Below are 25,119 nucleotides of genomic sequence, written 5' to 3'. Positions count from 1 at the left end.
TCTGGGAAATGGGCCCATCCTCTCACAGTTTGCCACCTTAACTATCTTTATTGAAGAGCAACACATTTCTCTTTTTGATAGAGGTGCTCGCACTCCCGCCAGCAGTTAAGACAATGTCTTCTAGGCTCATGGAGCAAGTACAATGGGAGTGAAACTGGGAGGATGGCAATAAAACTGGGTATTTTGGGGTGTGGGGGAGGCTATACCATCTTGGATATTTGCCCTCTTTTGGTTAAAAGTACAGCCCTGTGGTGTAAAGTATGTGTGGCATAATAAATGAAACTTAATGGTGCTCTTGGTATACAATGCATGTGCTTAGTAATTGGAACGGATTTCAGGGAGCTGTAATCCTGTTTTTCTCCAGGGTGTGGTTACTGCTGCTACAAGTTTGATCACCACTCTGGCACAAAAGAATCCAGATGAATTTAAAACCTCCGTGTCTCTGGCTGTCTCCAGACTCAGCAGGGTAAGCAATTTATTGTTTAGACGCAAGTGCTGGAATGAAACTAGGCTAAAACTAAATTAAGCTGGCTGATTAGATTAACCATCTGGTTTAGCCTCATGGGAAGCTGAAGTGCAGTTGGTATGAGAGCCGTTCTGATAGTTTGACAGGCAGAGTAGCTGAAGGCAGAGAGATGTAATTTGCTGTGCAATATCTCATGCACAGTGATTGTGTTGGGCTGATCCAATCACTTAAAAAAAAATTCTTAGCTGTGCAGGAGATGGCAGATAAACACGCTTGTATAGGTATAGCTGAAATTAAATTGTTAATAATATTTTGAGGCTTTGCAGGCAAAGCCACTCCTTAATTGCAAGAAGTTTGGAAGGCCAGGGTTCCACTTCAGTAGCTACCGGAGCAGGAAGAAAATGATGCTATCTATGATCAAGGCCTTGAGAAGTGTGCATGCACACGAAAGCTCATACCAAGAACTGACTTAGTTGGTCTTTAAGGTGCTACTGGAAGGAATTTTTTTTGTTTTGACTATGGCAGACCAACACGGCTACCTATCTGTAACAAGGCCTTGTAGTCAGTTTTTTTGTAGTACAGTTTGGCAATTCCATTCATTGGTGCACTACTGAACAGTCTCAATGACATTATCTGCAACGGTAATATATTAAAAAGGAAAGCCACCTGAAGTTTCAAAGGCAGATAAGTACAGAAATATTTCCCAGCATATATACCTGTAGCTTTGCCGCAGGTTGTGTTGAGCTATAATGCCTGAGCAATAATGCCTGCTCAACTGTACACTTAAAGGAGTTGCTGCTGTTTGTGATGCCAGTAGCCAAAGATAGAGCCGCTGCCATTGCAGTAGTTCTTAAGATGATAGTTGACCAGTTTTCTGCTGCACATCGTACTTAATTCCTGCAGGGAGCCAGGTCCCGCTGAGGCCTGTTTGCAGGTAGCAAGTTATTGTTCCGCAAGGCATTCTGCCTAATCAATGCAGGATGGATTCTTGACAGTAGACACATAGAGATTAGTGCCATGATTGGTTTGCTACTTTGGAAACTTGAACCCCAGCCAGGCTAGCCAAAGATTTTGCTGCCTGAGGTGAAGGACTGGATGATGATCTCACTCCCCCTTCCATCCCAGAATCTGCACACAGAAGTAAATGGAACTGGCCATTGAATGCCAGCAATGGGGCAATATCCGCCACCACATCTGAGGACAGCAGGACAGCTTAGGGGATGCTTGGACACATTGTTGTCATCTAATTTCTGGCTGCCACTCTCCACTCTCCACCCAACATCTGCCAGCTGAGGTGGCTACTTTGCTCTGCCTTATGGTATGGCCAGCCCTGGATTTAAACTTGTTCCAAGACACCTCGGAACAGTGTATGGGAAAGGAGAGGGGATTGTTCTGTCCTGCAAGCCATGCAAAATAGTCTTATGGCTTATTGTTAATCTAAACAGTCCTCAATTTCTCTTGCAGACTGTTATCTTCTTTCCTTTCCTCTTCCTTCCCACCACAATCTCATGGATATTCAGTGTGGACATCTGTTGTTTTCCCCATTTCCCCTAATTTAACATAGAGTATTTTAAAGCTTTCTGTCCAGATTTTTTCTATCCTTCCTGCCCCTCCTGCAGATCTCAAGCACAGTCTTTTATCTGCCCTTCCCTTGAAAAGCATGATGTAATTGAGAATCTGCTGTCCCTCAGCAGAAAGTACAAAAGGCATATTCAAGCACTGTACACTGGTTTGATACATCTGAGTTTGGGAAAATCTGTCTTGTTGTCTGGTCTAAAAACGTTATCGTTCTAAATTCCTCCTCACCCAGAACTTCTGCCCAGCTGTATCTGCCTCTGTCAAATTTCCTGTTGTCTTCCCTTGTGGAAATGCTCCCATCATCCTGGCCCATTCATCATTCAGAAGAACAAATTAACAGCCTTCCTGAGTCAACCCAGCCTCCTGCAACAGAGATTTGTTGGGGTTGCTTGCTGAGGGCGTATATGATCACACAGAGCTGTAATGGAGAGCTTGCAGCTACAGTCTCTGACTTCCTGCTTTGAGTTGTTGGTCTGTCCTCAGACAAGTAATTGGCAATCACTGATAATCTCTCTTGTGCTGCCAGGTTCCTCCCCACCCCCGTTAAATTGCTATTGAAATAGGAAGTTGAAGTTTATACAAATGATGAATTGTGGCACTTGTGTGCTCATTCCAATCTATTGTTCCTTTGTTCTACTATTATGTGAACTAGTTGTTGTTATGATGTAACTAACTAGCAACTACTGGTGATACATTCATGTTCTGCTTGCAAGCTGCCCATGGGAATCTGGTTGAGAAGAGGATGCTAGACAAGATGGGGCTTTGGTCTAATCCAGCAGAGCCTTTCTTGTGACTCTCCAGCATATTCATGATCTTGCCGATCTCTAGCATATTTTCCCCTCTGTGTTTCTTCTCTAGTGGCTGCTTGCTTGTCTTTGAGCTCCCTGACAAGCCCTCCACATTGCCTTACTCAGTCTTTTCCCTCATGGGCCTTGTCTTGCATTTTTTAAGGTTCAGCATCTTTTTACTATGGCTTATTATTATCATCTATTAAGCTGGACAAAGCGCCACAGGAAAATAACAGTTCTTGTCTTGCAGATTGTGACGTCTGCATCGACCGATCTCCAGGATTATACCTATTACTTTGTTCCAGCGCCGTGGTTATCTGTGAAGCTTCTAAGGCTGCTGCAGTGCTACCCACCTCCAGGTAAAGTAATTGCAATCACTCTGCTTTCACACTTTGCTTACACAGGAGAGAAGCCATTTGCACTAAAACAGCACATGTTTGCAGAAAGAGAGAGAGAGAGAGAGAGAGAGAGAGAGAGAGAGAGAGAGAGGTAGGTTCAAATAATGAACCCCACTGCTAAGTCTGCTGCAGGCATAATATTCCCAGTATTTCTAACTATGGTTTCAATCTAATTATCTAATTATGTTGAAACCATGAGCAAATGTTCTGGCAACACCATAATCAAATCAAACTTGATAACTGAATAACCCATTTAGTGGTCTTTGGTTTAATTTTCGGTACTTGGCTCTTTCAGATCAGTGATTCTGTAATGATGGAAGGATAAACAACTAACTTTGCAGAACCAAAATGCTGGTGCATATGCAGCTTTCTGAAACTGGAGAAACAATGCCATCTAATGGGCATTTAATGGTTTGATAGTAAAGGCTGTAAAAATTGCCTGGTGATCTTGCCTAACCGTTCTATTTCTCCCAGAAGATCCTTCAGCAAGAGGTCGTCTCACCGAGTGTCTGGAAACTATTCTTAACAAAGCTCAAGAACCTCCAAAATCCAAGAAAGTACAGCATTCAAATGCGAAGAATGCAGTGCTATTTGAGGCAATTAGTTTAATTATCCACCATGATAGGTAAGTTTGGCATTCATAATGCATGGCTGGCAGTAACAGTTTGAGATATGAGCATCAGTTCTATTGTCCTAAATGTGTGGTTTCTGAGAAAGTATATACAATTTTGTATTCTTCTGTTCTCTGAAAGAGGGTACAGTATGTACTTTTTCCACAGTCGTTCTGGCAAATGTCTGAGCAGCTCCTGAGTGAAAAACAATTATGGGAGTAGTTTTTGTTCTGGACTTTAGCATTACCCATGTATTGTAAATTTGTAACCTTGCTAAATGTACTATTGAAGTCCTTCCTCACCTTAAGACCATTTAAAAACTTATGACTGAGAGTTGCTTGGCCCAACTAAACAGGATACAGTGGTACCTCGCAAGATGAAATTAATTCGTTCTGCGAGTTTTTTCGTCTTGCGAAGCACGGATTCCCTGGGTATTAACGGTTTTAAGAAAAAGGAAACAAACTTGCAAGACGTTTTCGTCTTGCAAAGCAAGCCCATAGGGAAATTCGTCTTGCGAAGCAACTCAAAAAAACGAAAAACTCTTTTGTCTTGCAAGTTTTTCGTCTTACGAGGCATTCGTCTTGCGAGGTACCACTGTACTGGCAGGACCCAGTCAATGTCCCATGCAATTCCTAACAGTGGATTGTGTAGTACATGCACATTGGGGTGGAATTAGAGGCTTCACCCCCCCCCAGTAATCCCATCCTCCATCCAAATTGTCCAGTTTTGGAGCTCTACTGGGATAAAATGACTTCTATTGGCCTTTGTTTACCTGATGCCTTCCAGATGTTTTGGCCTACAACTCCCATCAACCCCAGCCAATATGAGTTATAGCCCAAAGCTTCTGGAGGGTGCCAAGGAGGCGAAGGTTGACTTGAGAAGTTTTCAGAGGTAGTGTTTGGTACTATCCTCCTATCCTCCCTCTGCCCTGCCATGTATTAAGGATGCACGAGCACCTGATTCCACACACAAGTCTCCCACACTCTCCTGTTTTAGCCCTACCTGGGCTTGTCTTTGCTCCTGTGTTGAACAACATGGGAATAAGGAGTTGGGGCACACCAAGTAGCCTAATCCCTGACATTGGATGTGTCCCCCTCCCCTTGATGTCTGCACAACTCCTCTGATGTCAGGGGAATCAAGGGTTCCAGATTCCGTGAAAGCCTTTGTGCATACAGTTCTATGTACATGGGCCCCCTCCCTGCAGATGTTTGGGCTGTAAGTGCAGACATTGGGAGAGATGTGTACAATGAATTTGACAACAAGCAGACAATCTGAAGATAAATTCAGTGATGTATGTTGCATTCCTTCCTTCCTTCCCACATGGAGTGCACCACACTGTGTCTTACCTCTTTTAAAAATGGAAAAAACACCTTTTTTAAAAAAAAGAAAGAAAAATAATAGCTATGTTTCATTTTAGTCTCCTTGACTTGAAAGCATGTAAATCTTTGAAATTGTTTAAGAATATATATACACACACACTACTTAAACCTCCTTGCTGCCACTGGAATAGCACAACTGAGAACATTGTTTTATAATCTGCTACAAGCATTTGTTTTATATTCTTGGCTAAAATCTGTGGTATGCACTATGCAACCTATTCCCCCTTGCAGACTGTTACTTGTATAGTTTGGCTTTATGCCTCTGTTAATGGGGAGAGGTTGCTTCCTATGCTGCTGTAGGTAACATACGATGTGAGATGGGCTGATGTTACTACTTCAACCAAAGGCTGAAATCCCTTCATGCAGGATGGTTCTCTTCCAGTCACAGTATTCTTGGCCCCTCCCACATCGTTGCATCAATTACACATTTCAGGAGCCGTGTGAGAGGTCACTATGCCTTCCCTCTATTATAAGAACTGTACCTGAGGCCACCATTGTGTTATCAGGACACGGCAGGATCCCAGACTCTACAAAGCTCCTGATAAGCTTCCAGCTTTTAAAATAGAATCTTAATTACCTAAAATAGAATTTTAATTACTTCCTGCAATATGTAGCTGTGCTGCTACTAACCCTCCAAAAGGTATTAGCTGCAGTTTTGAAGCTCCTGTAGTGAAGGTACCTCTTGGTACCTAACTCTTATTAATGTTTTCCTCGATGCACTTTCCTCACCCAAATTCTGTCTTTTCTTTTTCTTTTTTACCTTTCCACACACTCTCTTCTGCCTAGTGAGCCAAACCTGCTTGTCCGTGCCTGTAATCAGTTAGGCCAGTTCTTGCAGCACCGGGAAACTAATCTTCGGTACCTAGCACTGGAAAGCATGTGCACGCTTGCAAGCTCTGAGTTTTCACACGAGGCCGTGAAAACGCACATAGAAACAGTTATCAATGCACTGAAGGTAACTATTGGATCTGTGTATTAACCTGAAATTTGGAGTTGATTTTTTAAAAACAAAGCAAAACCAAACCATGTATCTGTGTGGGCTTGTTGCTTTGCATTCCAAGAGCAGCAAGTTCTCTAGAGTTTTATTCATGCAATAAAAAGGATGTGGAGTGGTTTCTTCGTTGGAAGCTCTTTAAAACATAATGAATGGTAAAGAGAGGCTTCACATCCATCAGTGGGCCTGTGCTTGAACGGCAGCCTGAATCACATGCCACTGTCCTGGGATTTAACATGTTGAACAAGGGAGTGTTGGTTAGAAGGGCAGAGGGCAATTGAAGGGAATGACGATGCCTCTGGGGATGCTGGAGGTGAGGAGGATACCAGAGAAAAGCACCTAGCTGAAGAGAAACAACGGATTGAGGTTTTGACTGAAGGATGCTTAATTTTCTTTCTCTGTTTTCCTCCCAAATGACTGACTATCGCCATGCAGCTAGAGCTGGACTTGGCTTTAATCTCTTGCCCTTGCCACTAAAATTAATGTACAGCAACTCTGGGAGGGGATCACCGTCCCACAGGGAAGAGACCCAATACAGTAGTTGGTGGGGCTCACCACTACCCACTACCTCCTGTATCTGGATCCTTGTTCTTTTCTGACCCGTTCCTTCCTGCAGTTCATGGTGCCCTTAGATGCATCAACGTCACCACAGTCTAGTTCTTAATACTTTCTAGTCAAAGTATTAAAGCAGGGGCCACCAATCTTTTTGTGGGTGCATGATATCATTTAGATTTTTGAGCAAGTGCTGTGGATGCCACCCACACTGCTAACTTACCATTTCTGTCTCCCAGATTAACTCCTCCCCATGAGTAAGAAAGTGTCTGTGTGTGCAATTTTTTTTTTTTTTGCTTTTCCAAGGGATCTGGGTAAAAGTTGGATCCTGTAGAATTCATCTGGACCATAAAAAGCATATAGAGCAGCTGGAAGAGGAAGTAGGGTAGAGTGTCAACACTTCTACCTTCTTCCCTTAGATCTCAGCACCCACCTTCTGACAAATATGCGACAAGCCACTCTCTCCACTTCATGACTAATGGGGCTCAGAGGCTTTGTGGGCATCAGGGAGAGACCCTGGAGGGACCCTAGTTTGAGCTACTGCTAGCCATTGCCCCAGGGGTGGAGAACATGCAGCCTTCCATATGTTGCTGAACTAAAAACTCCCATGAGACCCAGCCAGCATTTGGGAGACCTCAAGCTCCCCAACTCTGTGTTACTGCTACTTTGCTTGCATAGTTTGTTGGCCCCCTACTGAGGAGTCTTGTGTGGGTACAACCGGGGGTGGGGTGGGGTGGGGTGAATGCCTTGGTGTCATTCATTACATGGTTATCCTTCCCTTGATCCAGGACTCTTAATTAGTAATATTTAATAAATAATCATTCCACTTAAAATTGTTTTCCTGGCTTTGACCCCAATTGGGATGAAGCCAAGTATCTTGTTTCTTGTTATAAATGCTGTTTAGGATTATTGACTTCGAAACAAATGCCGCCTGGTACTGATTCTAGGTGCAATTCAGGCACTAGTATCTGTAGCGTGGGCACTGCGATAGTCTGCTTTAAAATTTGGACACGTCTTAATTGTTGTTTCCCCAAATCTCTCCCTTTGTGTTGATCTTTTACCATTGTGATGTCCTTTGCAGACAGAGCGGGATGTAAGTGTGCGACAAAGAGCGGTGGACCTCCTGTATGCCATGTGTGACAGAAGCAACGCCCAGCAAATTGTAGCTGAAATGCTGAATTACCTGGAAACTGCTGATTATTCTATTAGAGAAGAAATTGTAAGTAGTAGTAGTAGTAGTAATAATAATAATAATAATAATAATAATAACCCTCATCATCTGAGCTGTCTTCACCGTTGAGTGCTGCTATAAATTTAGAGCTGCAAGATGACATCAACCTTTGCTAAGCTAAACATAGCATCTGACAATTTCAATGTGACTACTGTGTACAAATGCTAATTCCAGTGTCTGGTCACCTCTGTGCTGACTTCTAGAGGAGTAGCCATAACAAAATTATTTTAAGTTTCCACGGGTGACAATCTTTTGGTGGCTGTTTAAAGTAGATGGCAGAATTTCTTGCACTGGGTTTATTAAATTGTATATGATCAGTCTAATCACAGTAAAATGTGCTTTGCTTTTACTTCAGTTAATCCTAAAATATATTGTCTCTGGATCACCCTTTTACATTTGTTTAAGGTATTAATCAATATTGGATACGTTGCACTAAGGAGGGTATTTATACTAACTAGTTTGGATGAAATGAGAGATGTAGGAACAGTGGTGCGTTTAGTTTTCCTTTATTTTTTTTTGAATGGATAGGTATTAAATGCTGTAGAAATTCATTGTTTGAATGAAGTTGCTTCATAATTTGGTGTTGTGTGTGTTTGCTCAGGTGCTGAAGGTTGCGATTTTAGCTGAGAAATATGCAGTGGACTACACTTGGTATGTGGACACCATCTTGAATTTGATTCGAATCGCTGGAGACTATGTCAGTGAAGAGGTGTGGTACAGAGTCATCCAGATTGTAATTAACAGAGATGATGTGCAAGGATATGCAGCAAAGACAGTCTTTGAGGTAAGACATAATTATTGTTTGGAAGCCTTTTTCTTCCAGCATCTCACTGTAAACTAGTAATGAAAGCCAAGTGGTAAGGAATAATTCTGGTCCAGGTGGATGTTTGACTTCTTTCATCATTCCCCTTTGCTGGCATTTTCTATTTATGCTCTTTTCTTACTTGCTTCTGACACTTCTGCGGTTCTGTAACTTTGCCTTGTCCCTTCCCTTAATTTCATTTTTAGCAATAGACCCACAGGGTATGACTTTTTCATTGTACAGTGGTGCCTCGCAAGACGAAATTAATCCGTTCCGTGAGTCTCTTCGTATAGCGGTTTTTTCGTCTTGCGAAGCAAGCCCATTGACAGCTTAGCGGATTAGCGCTATTAGCAGTTTAGCGGCTTTTAGCGGCTTATCAGCTTAGCGGATCAGCTGATAAGCAGCTTAGCTGCTTAGAAAAGGGGGGGGGAGGGAAAAAACCCTGCAGGAACTCGCAAGACATTTTCGTCTTGCGAAGCAAGCCCATAGGGAAATTCGTTTTGCGAAGCACCTCCAAAACAGAAAACCCTTTCGTCTAGCGGGTTTTCCGTCTTGCGAGGCGTTCGTCTTGCGGGGCACCACAGTACTAATGGTGTATTACTTACATGGAGAAATCCTTGTCTCAATGAAAATAAACATGAAGGTAGACTAAAGTTTGAATTGGGAAATGTTTTTGAGGCACTGTGAGGGGGGAGAGAATTGTTTCATGTGAAAATTTGTGTAAACTTCACTCCTTAGTGGATGAGCGGTTGCCTAGAATGAGGAAGAATGAATGATGGATGATGATGCCAAGGGGCCAATAAACTTTGATAAACTGTCTTGTGAATGCCACAGATAATTACACAATTATTACTGCCTGCACTTCCCTGCATTTTATTTCTGTTAACTGCTCTCTTTCTCTTTCTTCTTCTTCTCTCTCTCTTATATATGCTTCTCAGGATAATACTTAATGCATCTGATGAAGGGGTCTGCAGCCCACAAAAGCCTATATGCCATAATAATTTTGCTAGTTTTTTAAAGGTGGCACAAGACTCTTCATTATTTGTAATGTTGCAGCTGGTGCTTTCTCTACATTGCCCAAATATGCTTATATTGAAATAGTTTTATTAAAAATGAAATTTAGAAAGACTGGAATAGTCCAGTTCTGAATCCAAGAAATTATAATTGGCTAGTGATGCAAATAACTTTTCTATAAACACCTCAATAGTTTGAAGTAGCACTTGGCCAAAGTGTTGTAGTTATAACTGTTAGGGTGCATGGTCAATAACTGGTGCTGTCTTCCTCCTGAGCTGACGTGACCTTTGCACTTGGGTGACTGCTGTCACTTAGGCATACTGTATCCAGGTTGGGTAATAATCCTTTTAGGGCTCTGGGTACCTGGCCCTCTTTCCCTGTTATGAGCCACTGCTGTCAAGAGTGCATTGTCATATGCACCCCTGTGCCGCCACCCCTCTCAAAGGCCAGGTTGGCACTTTCTTTCTTCTTGTCAAGATTAACTAGCTGTCTTGCACGAGTTGTGTACTTGAAACTGATCCTCGCTCTGCAGGCTTCTGATAAGACCCCTCTGTTTTGAGCAGCTTTCTGCACAAATTGCACTACTCCCTGACACAATGAGATAAACCTGCCTTGCTGCTAAGAGCTAATCTTCCATCTGTTCCTCTAATCTGTTGTGTTGTGATAGCACGAGCAAAAAATGTTTTGAGCGTGAAAAAGTTATTTGCCATTCTTATTTCTCTTAAGTTAGCCTTATAGTGGTGACTTTGGAGGAGAGAAGAACTTGGCCATGCCATAATAATAATAATAATTAATAATTAATAATGCAACATTATATCCTGCTTTGCTGTAATTTGTTTGTTTCAAAAGCTTCTCTGAGAACTTTGACTTACCAGTACCTAACAAGCACTTTTTAAGGATTTATGTATTATGCTAACTTTCGGAACCTTTTTTAAAAAATGGGATCTCTTTTCTTCCCTCCTCCCCTTGCAAATACCTCCTTTTGGGTCTGTTTCTTTTATTTCTCTCTCTTAAAATATATTACTATTTTTAATTAAAGCTGTTAACTCCTTTTGTGATTTCTGGTCAAAAAGCAGGATATACATCTAAGAACAACAACTTTTCCAATACATTGGGCAGGAGTAAAAAGGAGGGCAACTAGTAAACGGATTTTCCTCATTCCATTGTGTTTGTACTTCTTGTACAGATGCAGGAAACTAGCAGTCCATACCACAGAATGGAACAGAACGTTCCTCCTAGAGCGGTAGAAGTTACTTCCATGTTTAAAGTGTTGTTGCAGAGTGCAGGGGAGAGGGAGGACTGCAAACTCTTCTCTCCAGTTCAAGCATATCTTCCCCACATACGGCACAATATCCTCCAAATAATGCCAGCCATTTAGTATCGGTTTGGAAGAGACCAGTAGGTTATTGGATTCAGACTCATAACTTCTTGCCACCCTGCTCTCCATGTGTGAGTCCAGTTTGCCCCTTCACCTGTGCTATATGCACAATGCTGGACCAATACTCAAATGAAAACCAAGCTGCATGCCAAGGGATCCCAGACCTTCAGTCACTAGCCAGTCCCAGATTATAAGGAAACTCCTTCCAACCCAATGGAGATCAGGCAGGCCTCATGTCTTCCAGCTGGTAGGTAATCTTGCTCTAATCAATATCATGTTTCTAGTTGTGACAGTCACTGATGCCCTGGAGGGAAGGGAGAAACCCTATGTAGACACTGCTGTGAGGCACCCACATAAAAATTCAAAAAAATCCTGAATCTTCACCAGCACTAATGTTTTAGGTGCATGCATGTACTGAATCTAGCAACTTTATGATGGGCTTCAAATGTCTTCAACAGGCGCTTCAAGCACCGGCCTGCCATGAGAACCTGGTAAAAGTAGGTGGCTACATCTTGGGAGAGTTTGGAAATCTGATTGCTGGGGATCCAAGATCTAGGTAACAACACTCTCTTGAACCTGGGGGTGGCAACAAGGAATTAATAACTGTGGCATAATAACTACGCAGCCAATTTTAAAGCAGTCTATCTACAATAATAATGTGTGATCTTTCTGTCATTCTATGCCAGCAAAGTCACTTGCCCAGTCTGTCTCCAGAGCTTTTGGCTTTGCCCCTCCTAACTATGTTCCTCTCCTCCCAGGGTGGAGTGGGGGCCCTTGAGTCAGGAGTCGCTGATACCCCATTTTTGTCTGACATGGCCCATGGAGAATTTATTAGAATAGCGCTCAATGTGTGCAGAAGGACATGCGGCTGTGAGGAGAGAATGCCATCCTTTGTGTTTAAAGTAACAATTCTGTAAACTAGTGGATGAAATAGGATTCTGAGATCATGACAAGAGAAATTTCATTACTTAAGTACAGTGCTACCTTGGTTCTTGAATTTAATGCGTTCTAGGAGTCCGTTCGACTCCCGAACATTCGAAAACCAAGGCACGGCTTCTGATTGGCTGCAAATCATTGTCAACTCGCAGTTTTAATGGTAACTTTGTTCTTGTTCCTTTTTCCTCTCTTTTCCTCCCTTCCACCCCAGCCCTTTGATCCAGTTCAACCTGCTGCACTCAAAGTTCCACCTATGCAGTGTTCCAACCAGAGCGCTGCTTCTGTCTACGTACATAAAATTTGTGAATTTATTTCCTGAGATAAAAACAACTATTCAGGATGTGCTGCGCAGTGATAGCCAACTGAAAAATGCTGATGTTGAGCTGCAGCAAAGAGCCGTTGAGTACTTGAGACTCAGTACAATTGCAAGTACTGACATCTTGGTATGTATTCACATGAATGTGAAGTTAATTCTTGGCAGCTGTGTCTAGAAATACCCCCCTTTTTTACACCAGCAATAATTGTGCTTGGTTGGGGGGGGTTGAGTGGGGCGAGGGGGGTCGTTAATTGACTGTAACAAATGGGATGATGTAACATACACCATGTGGGGGTTATACTTTAAGGCAGAGGTTGAGAAACGTGATCCTCCGTGTTGGACTCCTGCTAGCCCAGCTAACATGGCCAGTGATCAAGAATGATGGGAATTATAGTCTAGCAACAACAGAAGGGCCAGAGATTCTCCATTCCTCCTTTAAGAAATCACAATTTTTTCCCTACCTCTTCCAAGTATACATGCTCTGGTCTCTTATGGCTTGTTTTCCCTATAAGGCAACGGTGCTGGAAGAAATGCCCCCATTTCCAGAGAGGGAGTCCTCCATTCTGGCTAAGCTCAAGAAGAAAAAGGGCCCCAACACAGTTACTGACTTGGAAGAGACAAAGAAAGAGAGGAACTCTGATGTGAATGGGAGCACAGAAGCTACTCTTGTAAATGCCAGCACTGTGGTAGGTTGGTTTCAGCAGCGTAACATACCAGTTCTTGGAGCCAGGTTGATTATAAGGGAAATGGAATGTCTGCATATAACCCTAGTGGAGAGGTCTCCTTCCAGGCCTTAACTATACTGGTAACCAGGAAAGGCCAATTTGGATACACTTCAAAATCCAAATTAATTTGCTTTATGAATGGCTGGGTTAGATATTTTCTCAGTCATTTTTCTATACATTTTGGTCATGCCATGCCACTGGGCCATTTTCTTGTACTGAGATCTAAACCCCACAACAACTTGGGTCTGGGTTACCTTTTGACTGCCTGGGCCTGTATATCTTAGCTCAATCACTGAAATCATCCGGAAGATTACTGTTAGTTGTCTCTTGTGTTTCGGAAGCCCTATGGGTTTTAACTAGAGGTCAGTCAGGCTTCTAGTCCTATGCTGTGGAATATTCTTCCAGCAGAAATACAACAGGTAGCCTCACTGCTAACCTCCGGGTGTCTCTTGAAGACTTCTTTGTGTCGACAGGCCTGTTCCGTGGTTTAAGCTTTTCAGATGAGTGGGCCATTTTTATCATCATTTTGTATTTTTTTAAATGGTATTTTATATATATTTTTATAAACCTTGTTGTACACTACCCTGAGATTTTATATAAGAGAGTGGTCTGTAAATATAAATATTATACGTACACAGGGAGGTGGGTCTTATTCCCAGTCTAACAATGTGTCCATGTTGATTTAATGGGGTGACAATGTAAGAAGCCTGTGAGTTTACTCCTCAGAGGAAAAGTATACTGAGAATCCTGGCGTGGGTTGCAAGAGACACAGCAACATGCCAGGCTTCCTCTTCTTATGACTTCATTTACAACCTCCTCAGCAAGTTCCTTTCCCCTTTAGATCTTATACCTGTGATAACTGCTCGTCTGCTCACGTTTTCATGCCGTGTTACTGCTCAAATTGATTTGCTGTCTCCTTTTCTGATAACGTTAAATGCTTTGTGGGTCAAGGAACGGGATGTTATTGCTAAATCAAATTAATGTGATGAACGACACAGTTTTCTTAATGAAAGAACTTCACGTTGGCTGGGGAAAGTGAGCTGGGGACTTGGCCCGGTTTGTATCTTATCAGCAGACATGCTTTAATCACAGAACTTTCCTTTTGTCTCTTACAGTCTACTCCATCTCCTTCAGCAGACCTTTTAGGACTTGGCACAGCCCCCACGACAAACTCTGTTCCGGCCCCAGCATCTAGTGGCAGTTTATTGGTAGATGTGTTTTCGGACACCTCTGCAGCTCCCGCATCTCTAGCTCCAGGTTCTGAAGATAACTTTGCAAGGTACATAATAAATCAAAGCATTATAGGAGTGGTGGGAAGCAATTGTTCCCCCTTTCTCTTTCCCAGCTACTACCAGGTTCCCTTCTTGCATGTTTCACTGAGAGAGCAACAAAGGTTGGCAAGTCATCTTAACTCATGTACGACACTATTCGCCTTGCTAGGATTGGCCACACTTTTTTATTTTTGGGGAAGACATCTTATTCATCACATAGTAGTCTGGGCACTGGATGTCACTTTCCTGTAAATCTTAAATATCTCTTCCATATAACTGGAAAGCATTTTTCTCTCCGTGGCTGAATTCTCTTGATTGTAGAATTGGATAGGGCTGCAAACAGATAAAATTTCATGGAGGGCCAGACCTGGCCCACCAGCCACAAGTTGACCACCTTTCCTTTAGGGTAAGTGCATGCATGGCAATGAGAATAATCATAATGGTATTAATTAAATATCTGGTTAATAGGAATAGATAATAATAAAAGGATGAATACAATCAATATATTTTGATGTGGGAACAGCAGTATTTGCTCTAGTTTGGTAGTTTCTCCTGTTGCATGTGTGAAACCTCCCCCCCTTTTTAAAAACACACACCAAACTAATGACATTCCTTCTCTGTCCATTAAATCAAGTACTGGTAGCTTTATGAAACATCACTGGTCAGGTCTCTTGATTCAACAGTGTCCACTTGCAGTTTTGCACTTGCCAGCACCTTCACATAAAGTTCTTAGTGCAATGCTGCAGTGTTGTGGCCTGAGTTTGGGAGTTGTCTTTATTTATTTTAAACATTTAAACCATTGTCTTAAAAGACAGTGTAGAAAAACTTGAAAATGCTTGAAGACAAATGTCAAGCTCTGTCCATAACTCAGAAGAGTGCTGCAAAGTTGCAATGTGGTGGACAATCTTGAGCAAAGCCATTTCAAGAACTGGGGTATATGATAAGAGTACATAAATACCATCAAGGGGGAAATGTCTCTAAAATTGTTGAGTTTCTTTGTGCTCAATAATTCAGGATTGTGTGTGCAAGCAAATTTTAGATTTAGTGTATCTATAGATTGGAATCCCAAAATTGCTTGAATAGACTTCCAGGTCTGCAGCAGGACTTCAGCCTTCCCATTGAACTAGACTAGCACAGCCCTGTTTTGGTTGTGCCCAAACACTGTTGGTTACAAACCACTGAGTCTTTCTCATAAGCTATTGAAAATGCTGCTCTTACACTGTAGCCCTGTACCCACTTACCTGGGAGTAACAGCCAATACCACTCCTACTCCTACTCCTACTAATAATTTTATTATTTATACCCCACCCATCTGGCTGGGCTTCCCCAGCTACTCTGAGCAGTTCACATCATAATATATCATAACATACGAAAATATCAGGCATTAAAAACTTCCCTAAACAGGGCTGCCTTCAGAAGTCTTCTAAAAGTCGGATAGTTGTTTATTTCCTTGACATCTGATGGGAGGGTATTCCACAGGGTGGGTGCCACTACCGAGAAGGCCCTGTGCCTGGTTTCCTGTAACATCACTTCTCGCAGTGAGGGAACCAGCAGAAGGCCCTTGGAGCTGGACCTCAGTGTCTGGGCTGAACAATAGGACTTCTTTTTCACTAAGTAGGTCTAAGATAGTGCTGTTAATGGAGTTGGGAGGAGGGATTTTTCCTCCTCCCTAAGTTTTCCTTTCCTTACTAACTAACCTCTCCCTTTCTGTGTGCTGCCTCTTCTCTTCTTTTCTCTTCTCTTTTCGTCTCTTTCTGCTGCTTCACTTTAGTCCTGACCTATCTTCAAATGAGCAGGTGGTTTCTGAGGAACCAGCTGATGCTGTGCATGATGCTGATGAGCTTTTTCACACGTAAGCAATACTAAATCCTTGCAGGACTGGGCAACTAGTACAACTTCTTACTTTTTTAAAAAAAGCACATCATTTCAAATGATTTTACTTGTTACTGCTTGTTCTGGCCTGAGTATGATCTGCCTTGGAGCAGGCGTGATCAAAATGTGCTTGTGAATCGTCATAGGGAGAACAACCTTTTTATCTTCTTATCCAGTTTTTAATCTAATCCAGGAAGGTAACTGAGTAGAAAAAGTAGCAAGCTTTTTTAGAGTGTAAGAAAGGCAATAGAATTGCTTGTAATGGAAGCTGGCATCAATTGCTTTGGATCTTGGTAATTATAGATCAAATGTTTTCAAAGTTTACATGTTGCCTAACTGCAAAAGCTGTGGGCTGGTTCTACTTGATATTGTAGTCAAGTGGTGAACATGCAGGTATGAGGGAGTCCTCACACAACTATCTCTTTAAATACAATGCAGCATTGTCATTTCACACATCCTGCATCTGGAGGCTGAGTGATACACACACACACACACACACACACACACACACACACACACACACGTATTTGTGAATCGGCTCTATGATACTCTCTGGCAGTCAACACACAGCATATTCTGGGATAGAGCTCTGCAGTGTTGATGAGTATTCAAAGGCATCAAATATCGAGGCTTTGGCTCTTGCAGTGTGCCAGAATGTCTAGTCTTTCCTTCAGGAAAAATAGTGAAGTAAGAACCAAGACTGTGACTGGGTCCTAAACTCTTACTAAACTAAAGTAATGCAAATGCTGTTACTTGTTGTGCATTTTGCAAAGCAGTTTGCAAGGTCTGCCTACTCGTAGCATTCCCATGAGCTAGGCTGTCGATCCTATTTTACAGAAGAAATATTGAGGCTGCATGTTTTGTCCCAGGTCACATAGTAGATCTCCAGACCCATAGCTAGTTTGTACTGTTTCTCCCATTGGTCTAACCCACATAATTTACCTAATACATAAAATTCCAAAACATTTTTAAAAAACCATTTGCCTTGGGCAACCACAATTTGGCAACCACCATAATCTAAAGCTCTTCATAATGCATTGCTGTCTGTCTTCCGATTCATTGTGTTGGTAGGTAATTGATGTTTGAAGCCTGAGCTAATTAGTCATAGCTGGGAGAGAAAACACCATGCCTACCCCAACTTGGCAATAGTTAATACTTAGAATGGCACCAAGCAAGTGATGTGCCATTTTAATGTTTCTAAGATGCCCTAGGGGATATTGTCATGTCTTTCAAACTTCAGTCTTTTGCTCCTACCAGTTGCCCAGTCCTCAAAGCATGGATGTTGTGGCTCCTTAACCCTTCCCCCCAATGTTTCTGTGATTGGGGCAGCTTGGAATAGTTGAGGAATAAAGCAAATTTTGCAAGGACTATTTGACCTACAGCTTACTTCTTGATTTTGATTCTATCTTGGTTCTTGCTACTTCTTGACTTCTTCTAATACTCCTGGGTGCACAGATGTCTGTCTGCATCCTTTCTATCTAAAGCAGTTGGTAACAACATGTGTTTTATCTAAAACATAATTCCTATATTGTGCCTGCTTCTCTCTTTCTAGGTTTGTTTGCAAAAATAATGGAGTCTTATTTGAGAATCAGTTGCTACAGATTGGTTTGAAATCTGAATTTCGGCAGAACCTGGGTAAGAACAACACAGGTTATGATAAACTGCATTCTACAGTATTACCTTAGGTCCTATTTTTGTAAGAAGTGTCATGTTTGGGCCCCTAATGAAATATTGCTGGGCCTTTGTAAGAATGTAAGAAAAGCCCTGCATATTATACCGTATTTTTCGCTCCATAGGGCGCACCGCCCCATAGGACGCACCTAGGGTTTTTTTTGGGGGGGGGAATAAAGGGGGGGAAATTATTTCCCCCCCCCCCCGGCGCGGGGGAAGCTCAGGCTTGCTGTCCGCAAGCCTAGGGAGCCTGGCGGGAAGTCGCGCAGGTCTCCCCAGGCTTGCGGAGAGCTGTGCGAAGCCCGGGCACGCTTTTCAGCGCGCCCCAGGCTTCAGAATGCAGGCAGCTCTGCGCAACCCTCGGGAACCCGGCGCGACTTTGCGCCGGGTTCCCGAGGGTTGCGCAGAGCTTCCTGAAGCCTGGAGTGCGACAGGGGTCGGTGAGCACCGACCCCTCTCGCTCTCCAGGCTTCAGCGAAAGCCTGCATTCGCCCCATAGGACGCACACACATTTCCCCTTCATTTTTGGAGGGGAAAAAGTGCGTCCTATGGGGCGAAAAATACGGTAATTAATTCCTTTTCAAGCTTAAGTAGGCTTGGGTGGTGGTTTAAATAAAACACTCATAAGTGTTGCCTTGTTTCTTTGCAGGTCGGATGTTCATATTTTATGGGAACAAGACTTCAACACAATTTTTGAATTTTACTCCAGCGCTAATCTGTTCAGATGAACTCCAGGCTAATATCCTTTTGTCACCTGAAATATAAACATTGTTCTTAAGCGCAGGAATCAGACTGTATGCTGCAGGGACCAGTGGCGTAGCGTGGGGGGTGCCAGGGGTGCCGGCCGCACCGGGCGCAACATCTGGGGGGGGCGCGAGTCCAGAGGGAAGGGACAAGTTCCTTCCTCCGCTGGGCTCCCCGCTGCCGCCGCGCTCCACTCACTGCTCGCAGGAGGAGCAGCCGCTGCAGCAGCGCCGCCGCTGCCACCGACGCCTGGTCGGGCACGGGCAGCCTCCGCACCCCGACGCCGCCGCCATCCCCTCGGCCCAGCCACAGGCGGCGGCTGCTTCTGCCGACGGGGAGGGAGGAGAGCTCCGAGGGGCCTCGCCGCGCCCTGCGCTCCCCAAACCCCTCCGAGAGGAAGCCGGTGGGCGGGCGAGGGGCTGCCAGCGGAAGGGGGCGCCGCTGGCTCCGGCTCTCAGCGCAAGTCTCAGCCGCGGGGGGGGGGCGGGCGAGGACGGAGCGCGGCTGGAAGCCCCCGGACCCGGCCGGGAGGAGGCGAGGCGCTCGCCAAGCCCGGATCTGGAGCGCCTCGGAGCGCGGGCTCCACCTACAGCCCAAGGAGAGGAGGGGGCGGGGAGGCGCCCGAGGGGAGGGGGCTTCGGCTGCCTCGGCTCGCGGGGGCTCCGCAAATAATAAATTTAATAAATTCCTGCTGAGCCTTAAGGGGGGGGGTCCTTGGCTCCTTCGCTCGCCCCCAGCCCCAGTGGCGTAGCGTGGGGGGTGCAGAAGGGCCGGCCGCGACATCTGGGGGGGGCGCGCTCGCACTCGAGGGCTAAAATCCACGGGTTAGGGGGCACAAATTACTTGCCTTGCCCCGGGTGCTGACAACCCACGCTACGCCACTGGCAGGGACTGCAGTTCAGTAGGAAGAATTGGAGAACATTGGGCAGAAGTGTTCATTGCATTTCTTGGGGGACCACAATATAGAGAAAGGTGATTTAAGGATAATCATGTCAGGAAGGTAGACTGGTTCTGTGTTTGACCTAGAAAAGAAAATCCCTTCTCTTTAGAATGGTACCTTGGGTGACAAACACTTCGGGCTACAGACTCCGCTAACCCTGTAGTAGTACCTCGGGTTAACAACTTTACCTCAGGATGAGAACAGAAATCATGTGGCGGCAGTGGGAGGCCCCATTAGCAAAAGTGGTACGTCAGGTTAACGGTTTCAGGTTAAGAACAGACCTCCGGAACGAATTAAGTTCATAACCAGAGGTACCACTGTACTAGGCATTATGCAGGCAGAGTTCCTTGGTTTTAAATTATTTGTTTAAATGACAATGTTTATGGAGTGTGGCTGCCCTTCTAGTGTCAAGGGATCCCTCAAAATGTTCTGTCTCTCAAATGTTGTCAGGTTACTCTTGAAGATAGCTGTCATGCAAACCTGACTTTTTTTTAGATTCTAAAATACCTGTATGTTATGATTATTATTATGAATGCAATTTAATATGCATTTTGGGAAAAATATTAAATAGCTGCTGCAGGGGATCGTGAGCACCATGGGGAGTTCAGGAGATAGAGATGATGTTTCCTATCCGCTGCTGTGATTCTGGCAAAATGCACTCCTCAAACTGTTGTTTGTGTCAGGGGGCTTCCCTCTTGATGCAAAGAGCAGGGTGCGTGAGTAGGTGCATGCCTGATTTTTCCATTTGAAGATGAGGTGCTTTCAAATACCTGCGCGGGCTGTTGCACCAAAGATGGAACAGGCTTGCTTTCTGCTGCTCTGGAGAGCCGGACTAGAACCAATGATTGGAAATGGCAGGGAAACAGATTTTGGCTAAACCATTTAAAGAGAAACTTCCTAATGCCAAGAACTATATATTCAACAGTACAGAAGGCTTCCCTGGGACGTGATGGGATCTCCTCCTCTGGAGCTGTTTAAACAATGGCTTAATGGTCATCTGTCTGGGTCCTGAGATGCTGTGGTTGCATCCTGGAAGGAGCAGGGGGTTGGGCTTAGATGACTCCCATGTCCCTTTCTACTCCACGAACCTATGAAAATGCACTCCTGCCACCCCGTGCAGTTCTGGTGCTGCTCAGGCTCCCTTGCAGCTGTTATTTATTTGCACCCCCCCCCCCCAAGTACTTAAATCACATTTTTGTAATCAATGTCTCATGTTCTAGTTTGGTTATTTGTGACTTTATGGCAGCACTTTTCCAACATTAAGTTAGCCAAATAGCCTGTTTCCTTAACCTGCCACGCCTGAATTTGCAGACGAAACCAGTTGATCCCACTGTGGAGGGAGGTGCTCAGGTGCAGCAGATAGTAAACATTGAGTGCATATCGGACTTCATGGAAGCACCAGCCCTAAATATTCAGTTCAGGTACAACTCTTAATTTGGGTCTATATGTGTTGGGTTTAAGTAAGGACTGCCTTCTAAACAAATGAAACCAAAGGATTGGGGCGTGGAACTACATTTTGGGGTGGAGTTTTAATTTGACAGAAACCTGTGTCTATATGCTTTGAAGACTTAAAAAAAAACAACCTGTGGCAACTGTTTCCTAATGCTCAAAGGTCCTCAAAGGTTTAAATTGTTGCTGTTTGCATGTTTCAGATATGGAGGAACGTTGCAAAACATTTCTGTGAAGCTTCCCATCACACTGAACAAATTTTTCCAGCCTACAGAAATGGCCGCTCAAGACTTCTTCCAGAGGTGGAAGCAGCTAAGCAGGTAAGATGGTTCAGATACTGCACAGCCATTAATGGCACATGCTGTGTTGCTTTAGTCTGGTGGTGCCTACCCATTAACTTGAACCCTTCCAGGGGTGTATGAAGGTGTAAATTATTTCATCAATCAAGCTGATGTAGATGAACATTGACCTCCTTTGTACTAACGTCTCTGCAGGATTGAACTGGAGAAGGACAAGTCCTGCATTTTTCCACAGCTAGCTGTGCACAATACATTTCTTTTATTTATTTATTTTTAACCCTACTGTTCTTCATAAATAAATCCAAAGCAACATATAAAATTACTAAACATTGATAAAAGCATTTCCATAATCACTAAAAAATAGTATATAGATAAGATGAGTTTTTAAATCAGAGAGATAGAGAGAAACATTAAATGAAATCAAAAGTTCAGCAGAGTAACGTGCCTGAAGCTTATAAGGATGAGAGTTCCATGATCCGGGTGCTGCAGTATAAAAGTATCCCAACCAACTGTGCTCCAGAAAATGTTGGAACATATAGCAGGACCTCCAGTGTTGAATTCAGCAGGTGATCAGGATCATATGGGAGGAGGCAGACCTTCAGATATCCTGTTCCCAAACAGTTTAGGGCTGAGGTGAGTGGGGGTTGTGGTCCTCTACATGTTGTTGGACTTTCCTTTGGACCACCCAGAATGGCCAGTAGTCAGGAATGGCAGGAGTCTACAACATCTGGAGGGCCACAGCTTCCTCATCAATGGTTTAGGGCTTTGTAGGCAAGAACCAGCAGCCTGAATTGTTCTTGGGAAAACACTGGGAGCCACTGCAACAAAACTGGAGTGAGGTGATCAGTAAAGTAGACTCCAGAAACCATTTTGCACCAGTTTAAATTTCCAAAAGGGTTTCAGAGGACACTCTGTGCAGAGCATGTTCCAGTTATCCATTTTGGGTGTCACCAGGGCATGTGTGTCAATTACCATCTGCTGAATGTTCCTGTCAGTAATTGATAATGATCCATATCTTTCCCTCTCCCCAATCCCCTGGGGTAATTTTGCAGTGTTTTAAAAACTGGTCCTGCTTGATAAGTTTACATGTAAATTTAACATTTTAGTTGGTTTTTTAAAAGTGGGCAGCCTACCTGAATTGTGGGTGAGTGGTTGGGTGGAAGGAGGGAGGGAGGCAAAACAGACTGCTGAATCAATATTTGGTTCATTGCCTGGCTGATGTCCTTTTTGTGAAGGCAGGAGGAACCTGATCTAACCCTGCAGGGAAAAACTGCTTCAAGCCTCAATTTTTATAGGTTCAGTTTTAACCACCCTTAATTTGCTGGTTCTATGTGAAATGCTGCCTAACTCTCTCATGTTTGTACTGTAAAACCAAAGCAAATGTTAACTATTTTAACCTTGATGTTACTTTGCAGCCCTCAACAGGAAGTGCAGAACATCTTTAAAGCAAACCATCCAATGGATACCGAAATTACAAAGGCAAAGGTGCGTAGCAGGTGGTTGTTACCATTCTTCTTCTTCTTTGGCTATCACTCGTAGCCAAGTTAGATTACTCACCATGACAAGGTGATGGATGATCCCACGATTGAGATTGTTATCACCATTGCTACTTGGGCATTTATAACCTGCACACTTCGTTGCTGTTGCTCCCAGGGTGCTTTGCCAGAAAAACAATAAAAATCATCTGCAATAAAATAAAATGTATCAAACAATGTTAAAACAAAAATGTAAATGAATGTAAAAACACACACACACTGCAGCAAAATCAAACCCAGTTTAAATTGTATTTTTTAAAGTTCTGGGCAAATAAGAATAAAAAAGCTCTTTTCCTAGCCCCTCAAAAGGACATGAGCTTTGGATTCGGGATATCATTCCATGGACAACTGTGAGCCTTTTCTCTGAGTACTGCTCATTTCTGACAAAAGAGGAATCTGGAGAGGCTTACAGGAAATTTTATCTACATACAAGCCCACTTACACACACAACTGAGGTATGGATATTTGCAGTGGAGAGGCCTATGTGCAGTTGGGGTGCTAAGTTCTGGGAATGTTCGGCACATAGAGACCTGCACATAATAAATAGGCTTTCTTCCTGCAGGTATCTATGCCTAATGTGAGAAAATCATGGGGTAGGGGGAAGTACATGAAATGTAAACTGCCAAATGTTACCAGTTCCTTTCAGAGCACAAAGGCTTGTTTGTGCCTAGACCAGGCTTCCTCAACCTTGGCCCTCCAGATGTTTTGAGACTACAATTCCCATCATCCCTGACAACTGGTCCTGCTAGCTAGGGATCATGGGAGTTGTAGGCCAAAAACATCTGGAGGGCTGAGGTTGAGGAAGCCTGGCCTAGACTTTGTAGGGTGGTTCTTCCAGACGTCTGTCTATTGTCTGCTTCTTGTAGGTAGGAGCCTCATGAGTTGTAGCCAGCAATCAAAGCAGCTGAGTTCTTGAAACTTAAATAACCCATTCTTAAAGCATGCAAGGAGTCCAATACAAGGCATTTTGGGGGAAATGTAGTGCAAGAACCACTGCTCCCACTATAATTGGAGACATTCCTGCAAGAGTCGCAGTTCAAACACTGTAGTCCTGTAACCCAAGAGTCTGGTTGTGAGAGGCTGCATGAAGGTTGTTGACCACCATTTGACCTGCTGAGTGTTCAGCATGTTGATCAAGCCCATCTTTTGTAAGGCCCCTTTCCTTCCTTTCTCACCACCTGCTCTTTCTTTTTCCTGGTCTCTGGTTCAAATCCCCTTTTTGGCTTTCCTTTGGCAGATCATTGGCTTTGGCACAGCTTTACTGGAAGAAGTAGATCCCAATCCTGCTAACTTTGTCGGAGCAGGGATAATCCACACAAAATCATTCCAGATTGGATGTTTGATGCGTCTTGAACCCAACCTGCAGGCACAGGTAATGGCTTCTTGTTTACTTGCTGAATGTTTTGAAAGTGTAGAAGAGCAAAATGGGAGAGATTTTTTTAAATATACCACATAGTTTTACTATACCCACTTCTGTGACTCTAACGTGCATCAGCCAATATTATGTCTGAGGTTGTTTTCTAGGAACAATCAGCTAAGACAGAGTGAAATATCTTGCGGCTGTTCTATGGTTCCAGCAGCCGTGCAATTATTCTGCTTCCTTGGTTAACATAAGACATAATGCATTCTTTTGAGACCCTGCTTTGGAAATAATACCTGCCAGACAAGTGGTAAAAACCACTTTGCTGTGACTAATTTGCCTGTGTGCAGTGCCACATGCAGGTCTGCACCTAGAACATTCTAGAGCATGGGTAGGCAAACTAAGGCCCAGGGGCCAGATCCAGCCCAGTTGCCTTCTCAACCGTGGACGGTCCGGGAATCAGCGTGTTTTTACATGAGTAGAATGTGTCCTTTTATTTAAAATGCATCTCTGGGCTATTTGTGGTGCATAGGAATTCGTTCACCCCCCCCAAAAAAAATATAGCACATGCCTTATAGGCAGAAGATGCCTGGTTCAATCGCTGGCATCTCCAGGTAGTGGAACACTTGTCAGAAATCCTGGTGTGCGGTTGTTAGTCAGTGTAGGCAGTACTGAGCTAGTTAGACCAATGATCTGTTTATGAGGCAGCTTCCCATGTCACCATGTTTCTCAGGTTCATTTGCCTCAAGGGGTAGGATGAGCACCCTTCTGCCAGCTTCTCTCAGTAGCAGCAGCTAGTGGGATGATCTC

The 25,119-nt window shown here is 43.7% G+C and overlaps 1 protein-coding gene and 1 long non-coding RNA gene across 7 annotated transcripts in view; one reads left to right on the top strand and one right to left on the bottom strand.

Moving 5' to 3' along the window:
• AP2A2 (adaptor related protein complex 2 subunit alpha 2) overlaps nucleotides 1–25,119 on the top strand; it is a 61,701-nt gene that overhangs the window by 33,045 nt on the left and 3,537 nt on the right. Inside the window, exons 6-22 of one of the 6 annotated variants that reach the window (XM_083756144.1) lie at nucleotides 365–466; nucleotides 3,083–3,191; nucleotides 3,708–3,855; nucleotides 6,007–6,175; nucleotides 7,848–7,985; nucleotides 8,599–8,781; nucleotides 11,650–11,747; nucleotides 12,339–12,570; nucleotides 12,956–13,129; nucleotides 14,284–14,447; nucleotides 16,211–16,291; nucleotides 17,864–17,946; nucleotides 18,632–18,721; nucleotides 20,964–21,087; nucleotides 21,319–21,435; nucleotides 22,830–22,899; nucleotides 24,187–24,321. In XM_083756144.1, the coding sequence (XP_083612270.1) occupies nucleotides 365–466; nucleotides 3,083–3,191; nucleotides 3,708–3,855; nucleotides 6,007–6,175; nucleotides 7,848–7,985; nucleotides 8,599–8,781; nucleotides 11,650–11,747; nucleotides 12,339–12,570; nucleotides 12,956–13,129; nucleotides 14,284–14,447; nucleotides 16,211–16,291; nucleotides 17,864–17,946; nucleotides 18,632–18,721; nucleotides 20,964–21,087; nucleotides 21,319–21,435; nucleotides 22,830–22,899; nucleotides 24,187–24,321 (2,217 nt within the window). Of the gene's footprint in view, nucleotides 1–364; nucleotides 467–3,082; nucleotides 3,192–3,704; nucleotides 3,856–6,006; nucleotides 6,176–7,847; nucleotides 7,986–8,598; nucleotides 8,782–11,649; nucleotides 11,748–12,338; nucleotides 12,571–12,955; nucleotides 13,130–14,283; nucleotides 14,448–16,210; nucleotides 16,292–17,863; nucleotides 17,947–18,631; nucleotides 18,794–19,614; nucleotides 20,429–20,963; nucleotides 21,088–21,318; nucleotides 21,436–22,829; nucleotides 22,900–24,186; nucleotides 24,322–25,119 lie in introns of those variants that run through there. The other 5 variants (XM_083756143.1, XM_083756146.1, XM_083756145.1 and 2 more) reach the window with 5 other exon arrangements.
• Nucleotides 14,606–24,262, bottom strand: LOC310825457. Its single transcript, XR_014555331.1, has 2 exons — nucleotides 24,128–24,262; nucleotides 14,606–14,772 (listed from the first exon to the last, which is right to left on the bottom strand). It is a non-coding gene; the product is annotated as an uncharacterized lncRNA (long non-coding RNA).

Source organism: Podarcis gaigeae, assembly GCF_964106915.1.
Source record: "Podarcis gaigeae genome assembly, chromosome: 1".
Lineage (NCBI taxonomy): Eukaryota > Metazoa > Chordata > Lepidosauria > Squamata > Lacertidae > Podarcis > Podarcis gaigeae.
This window is presented reverse-complemented; position numbering and strand designations above follow the sequence as displayed.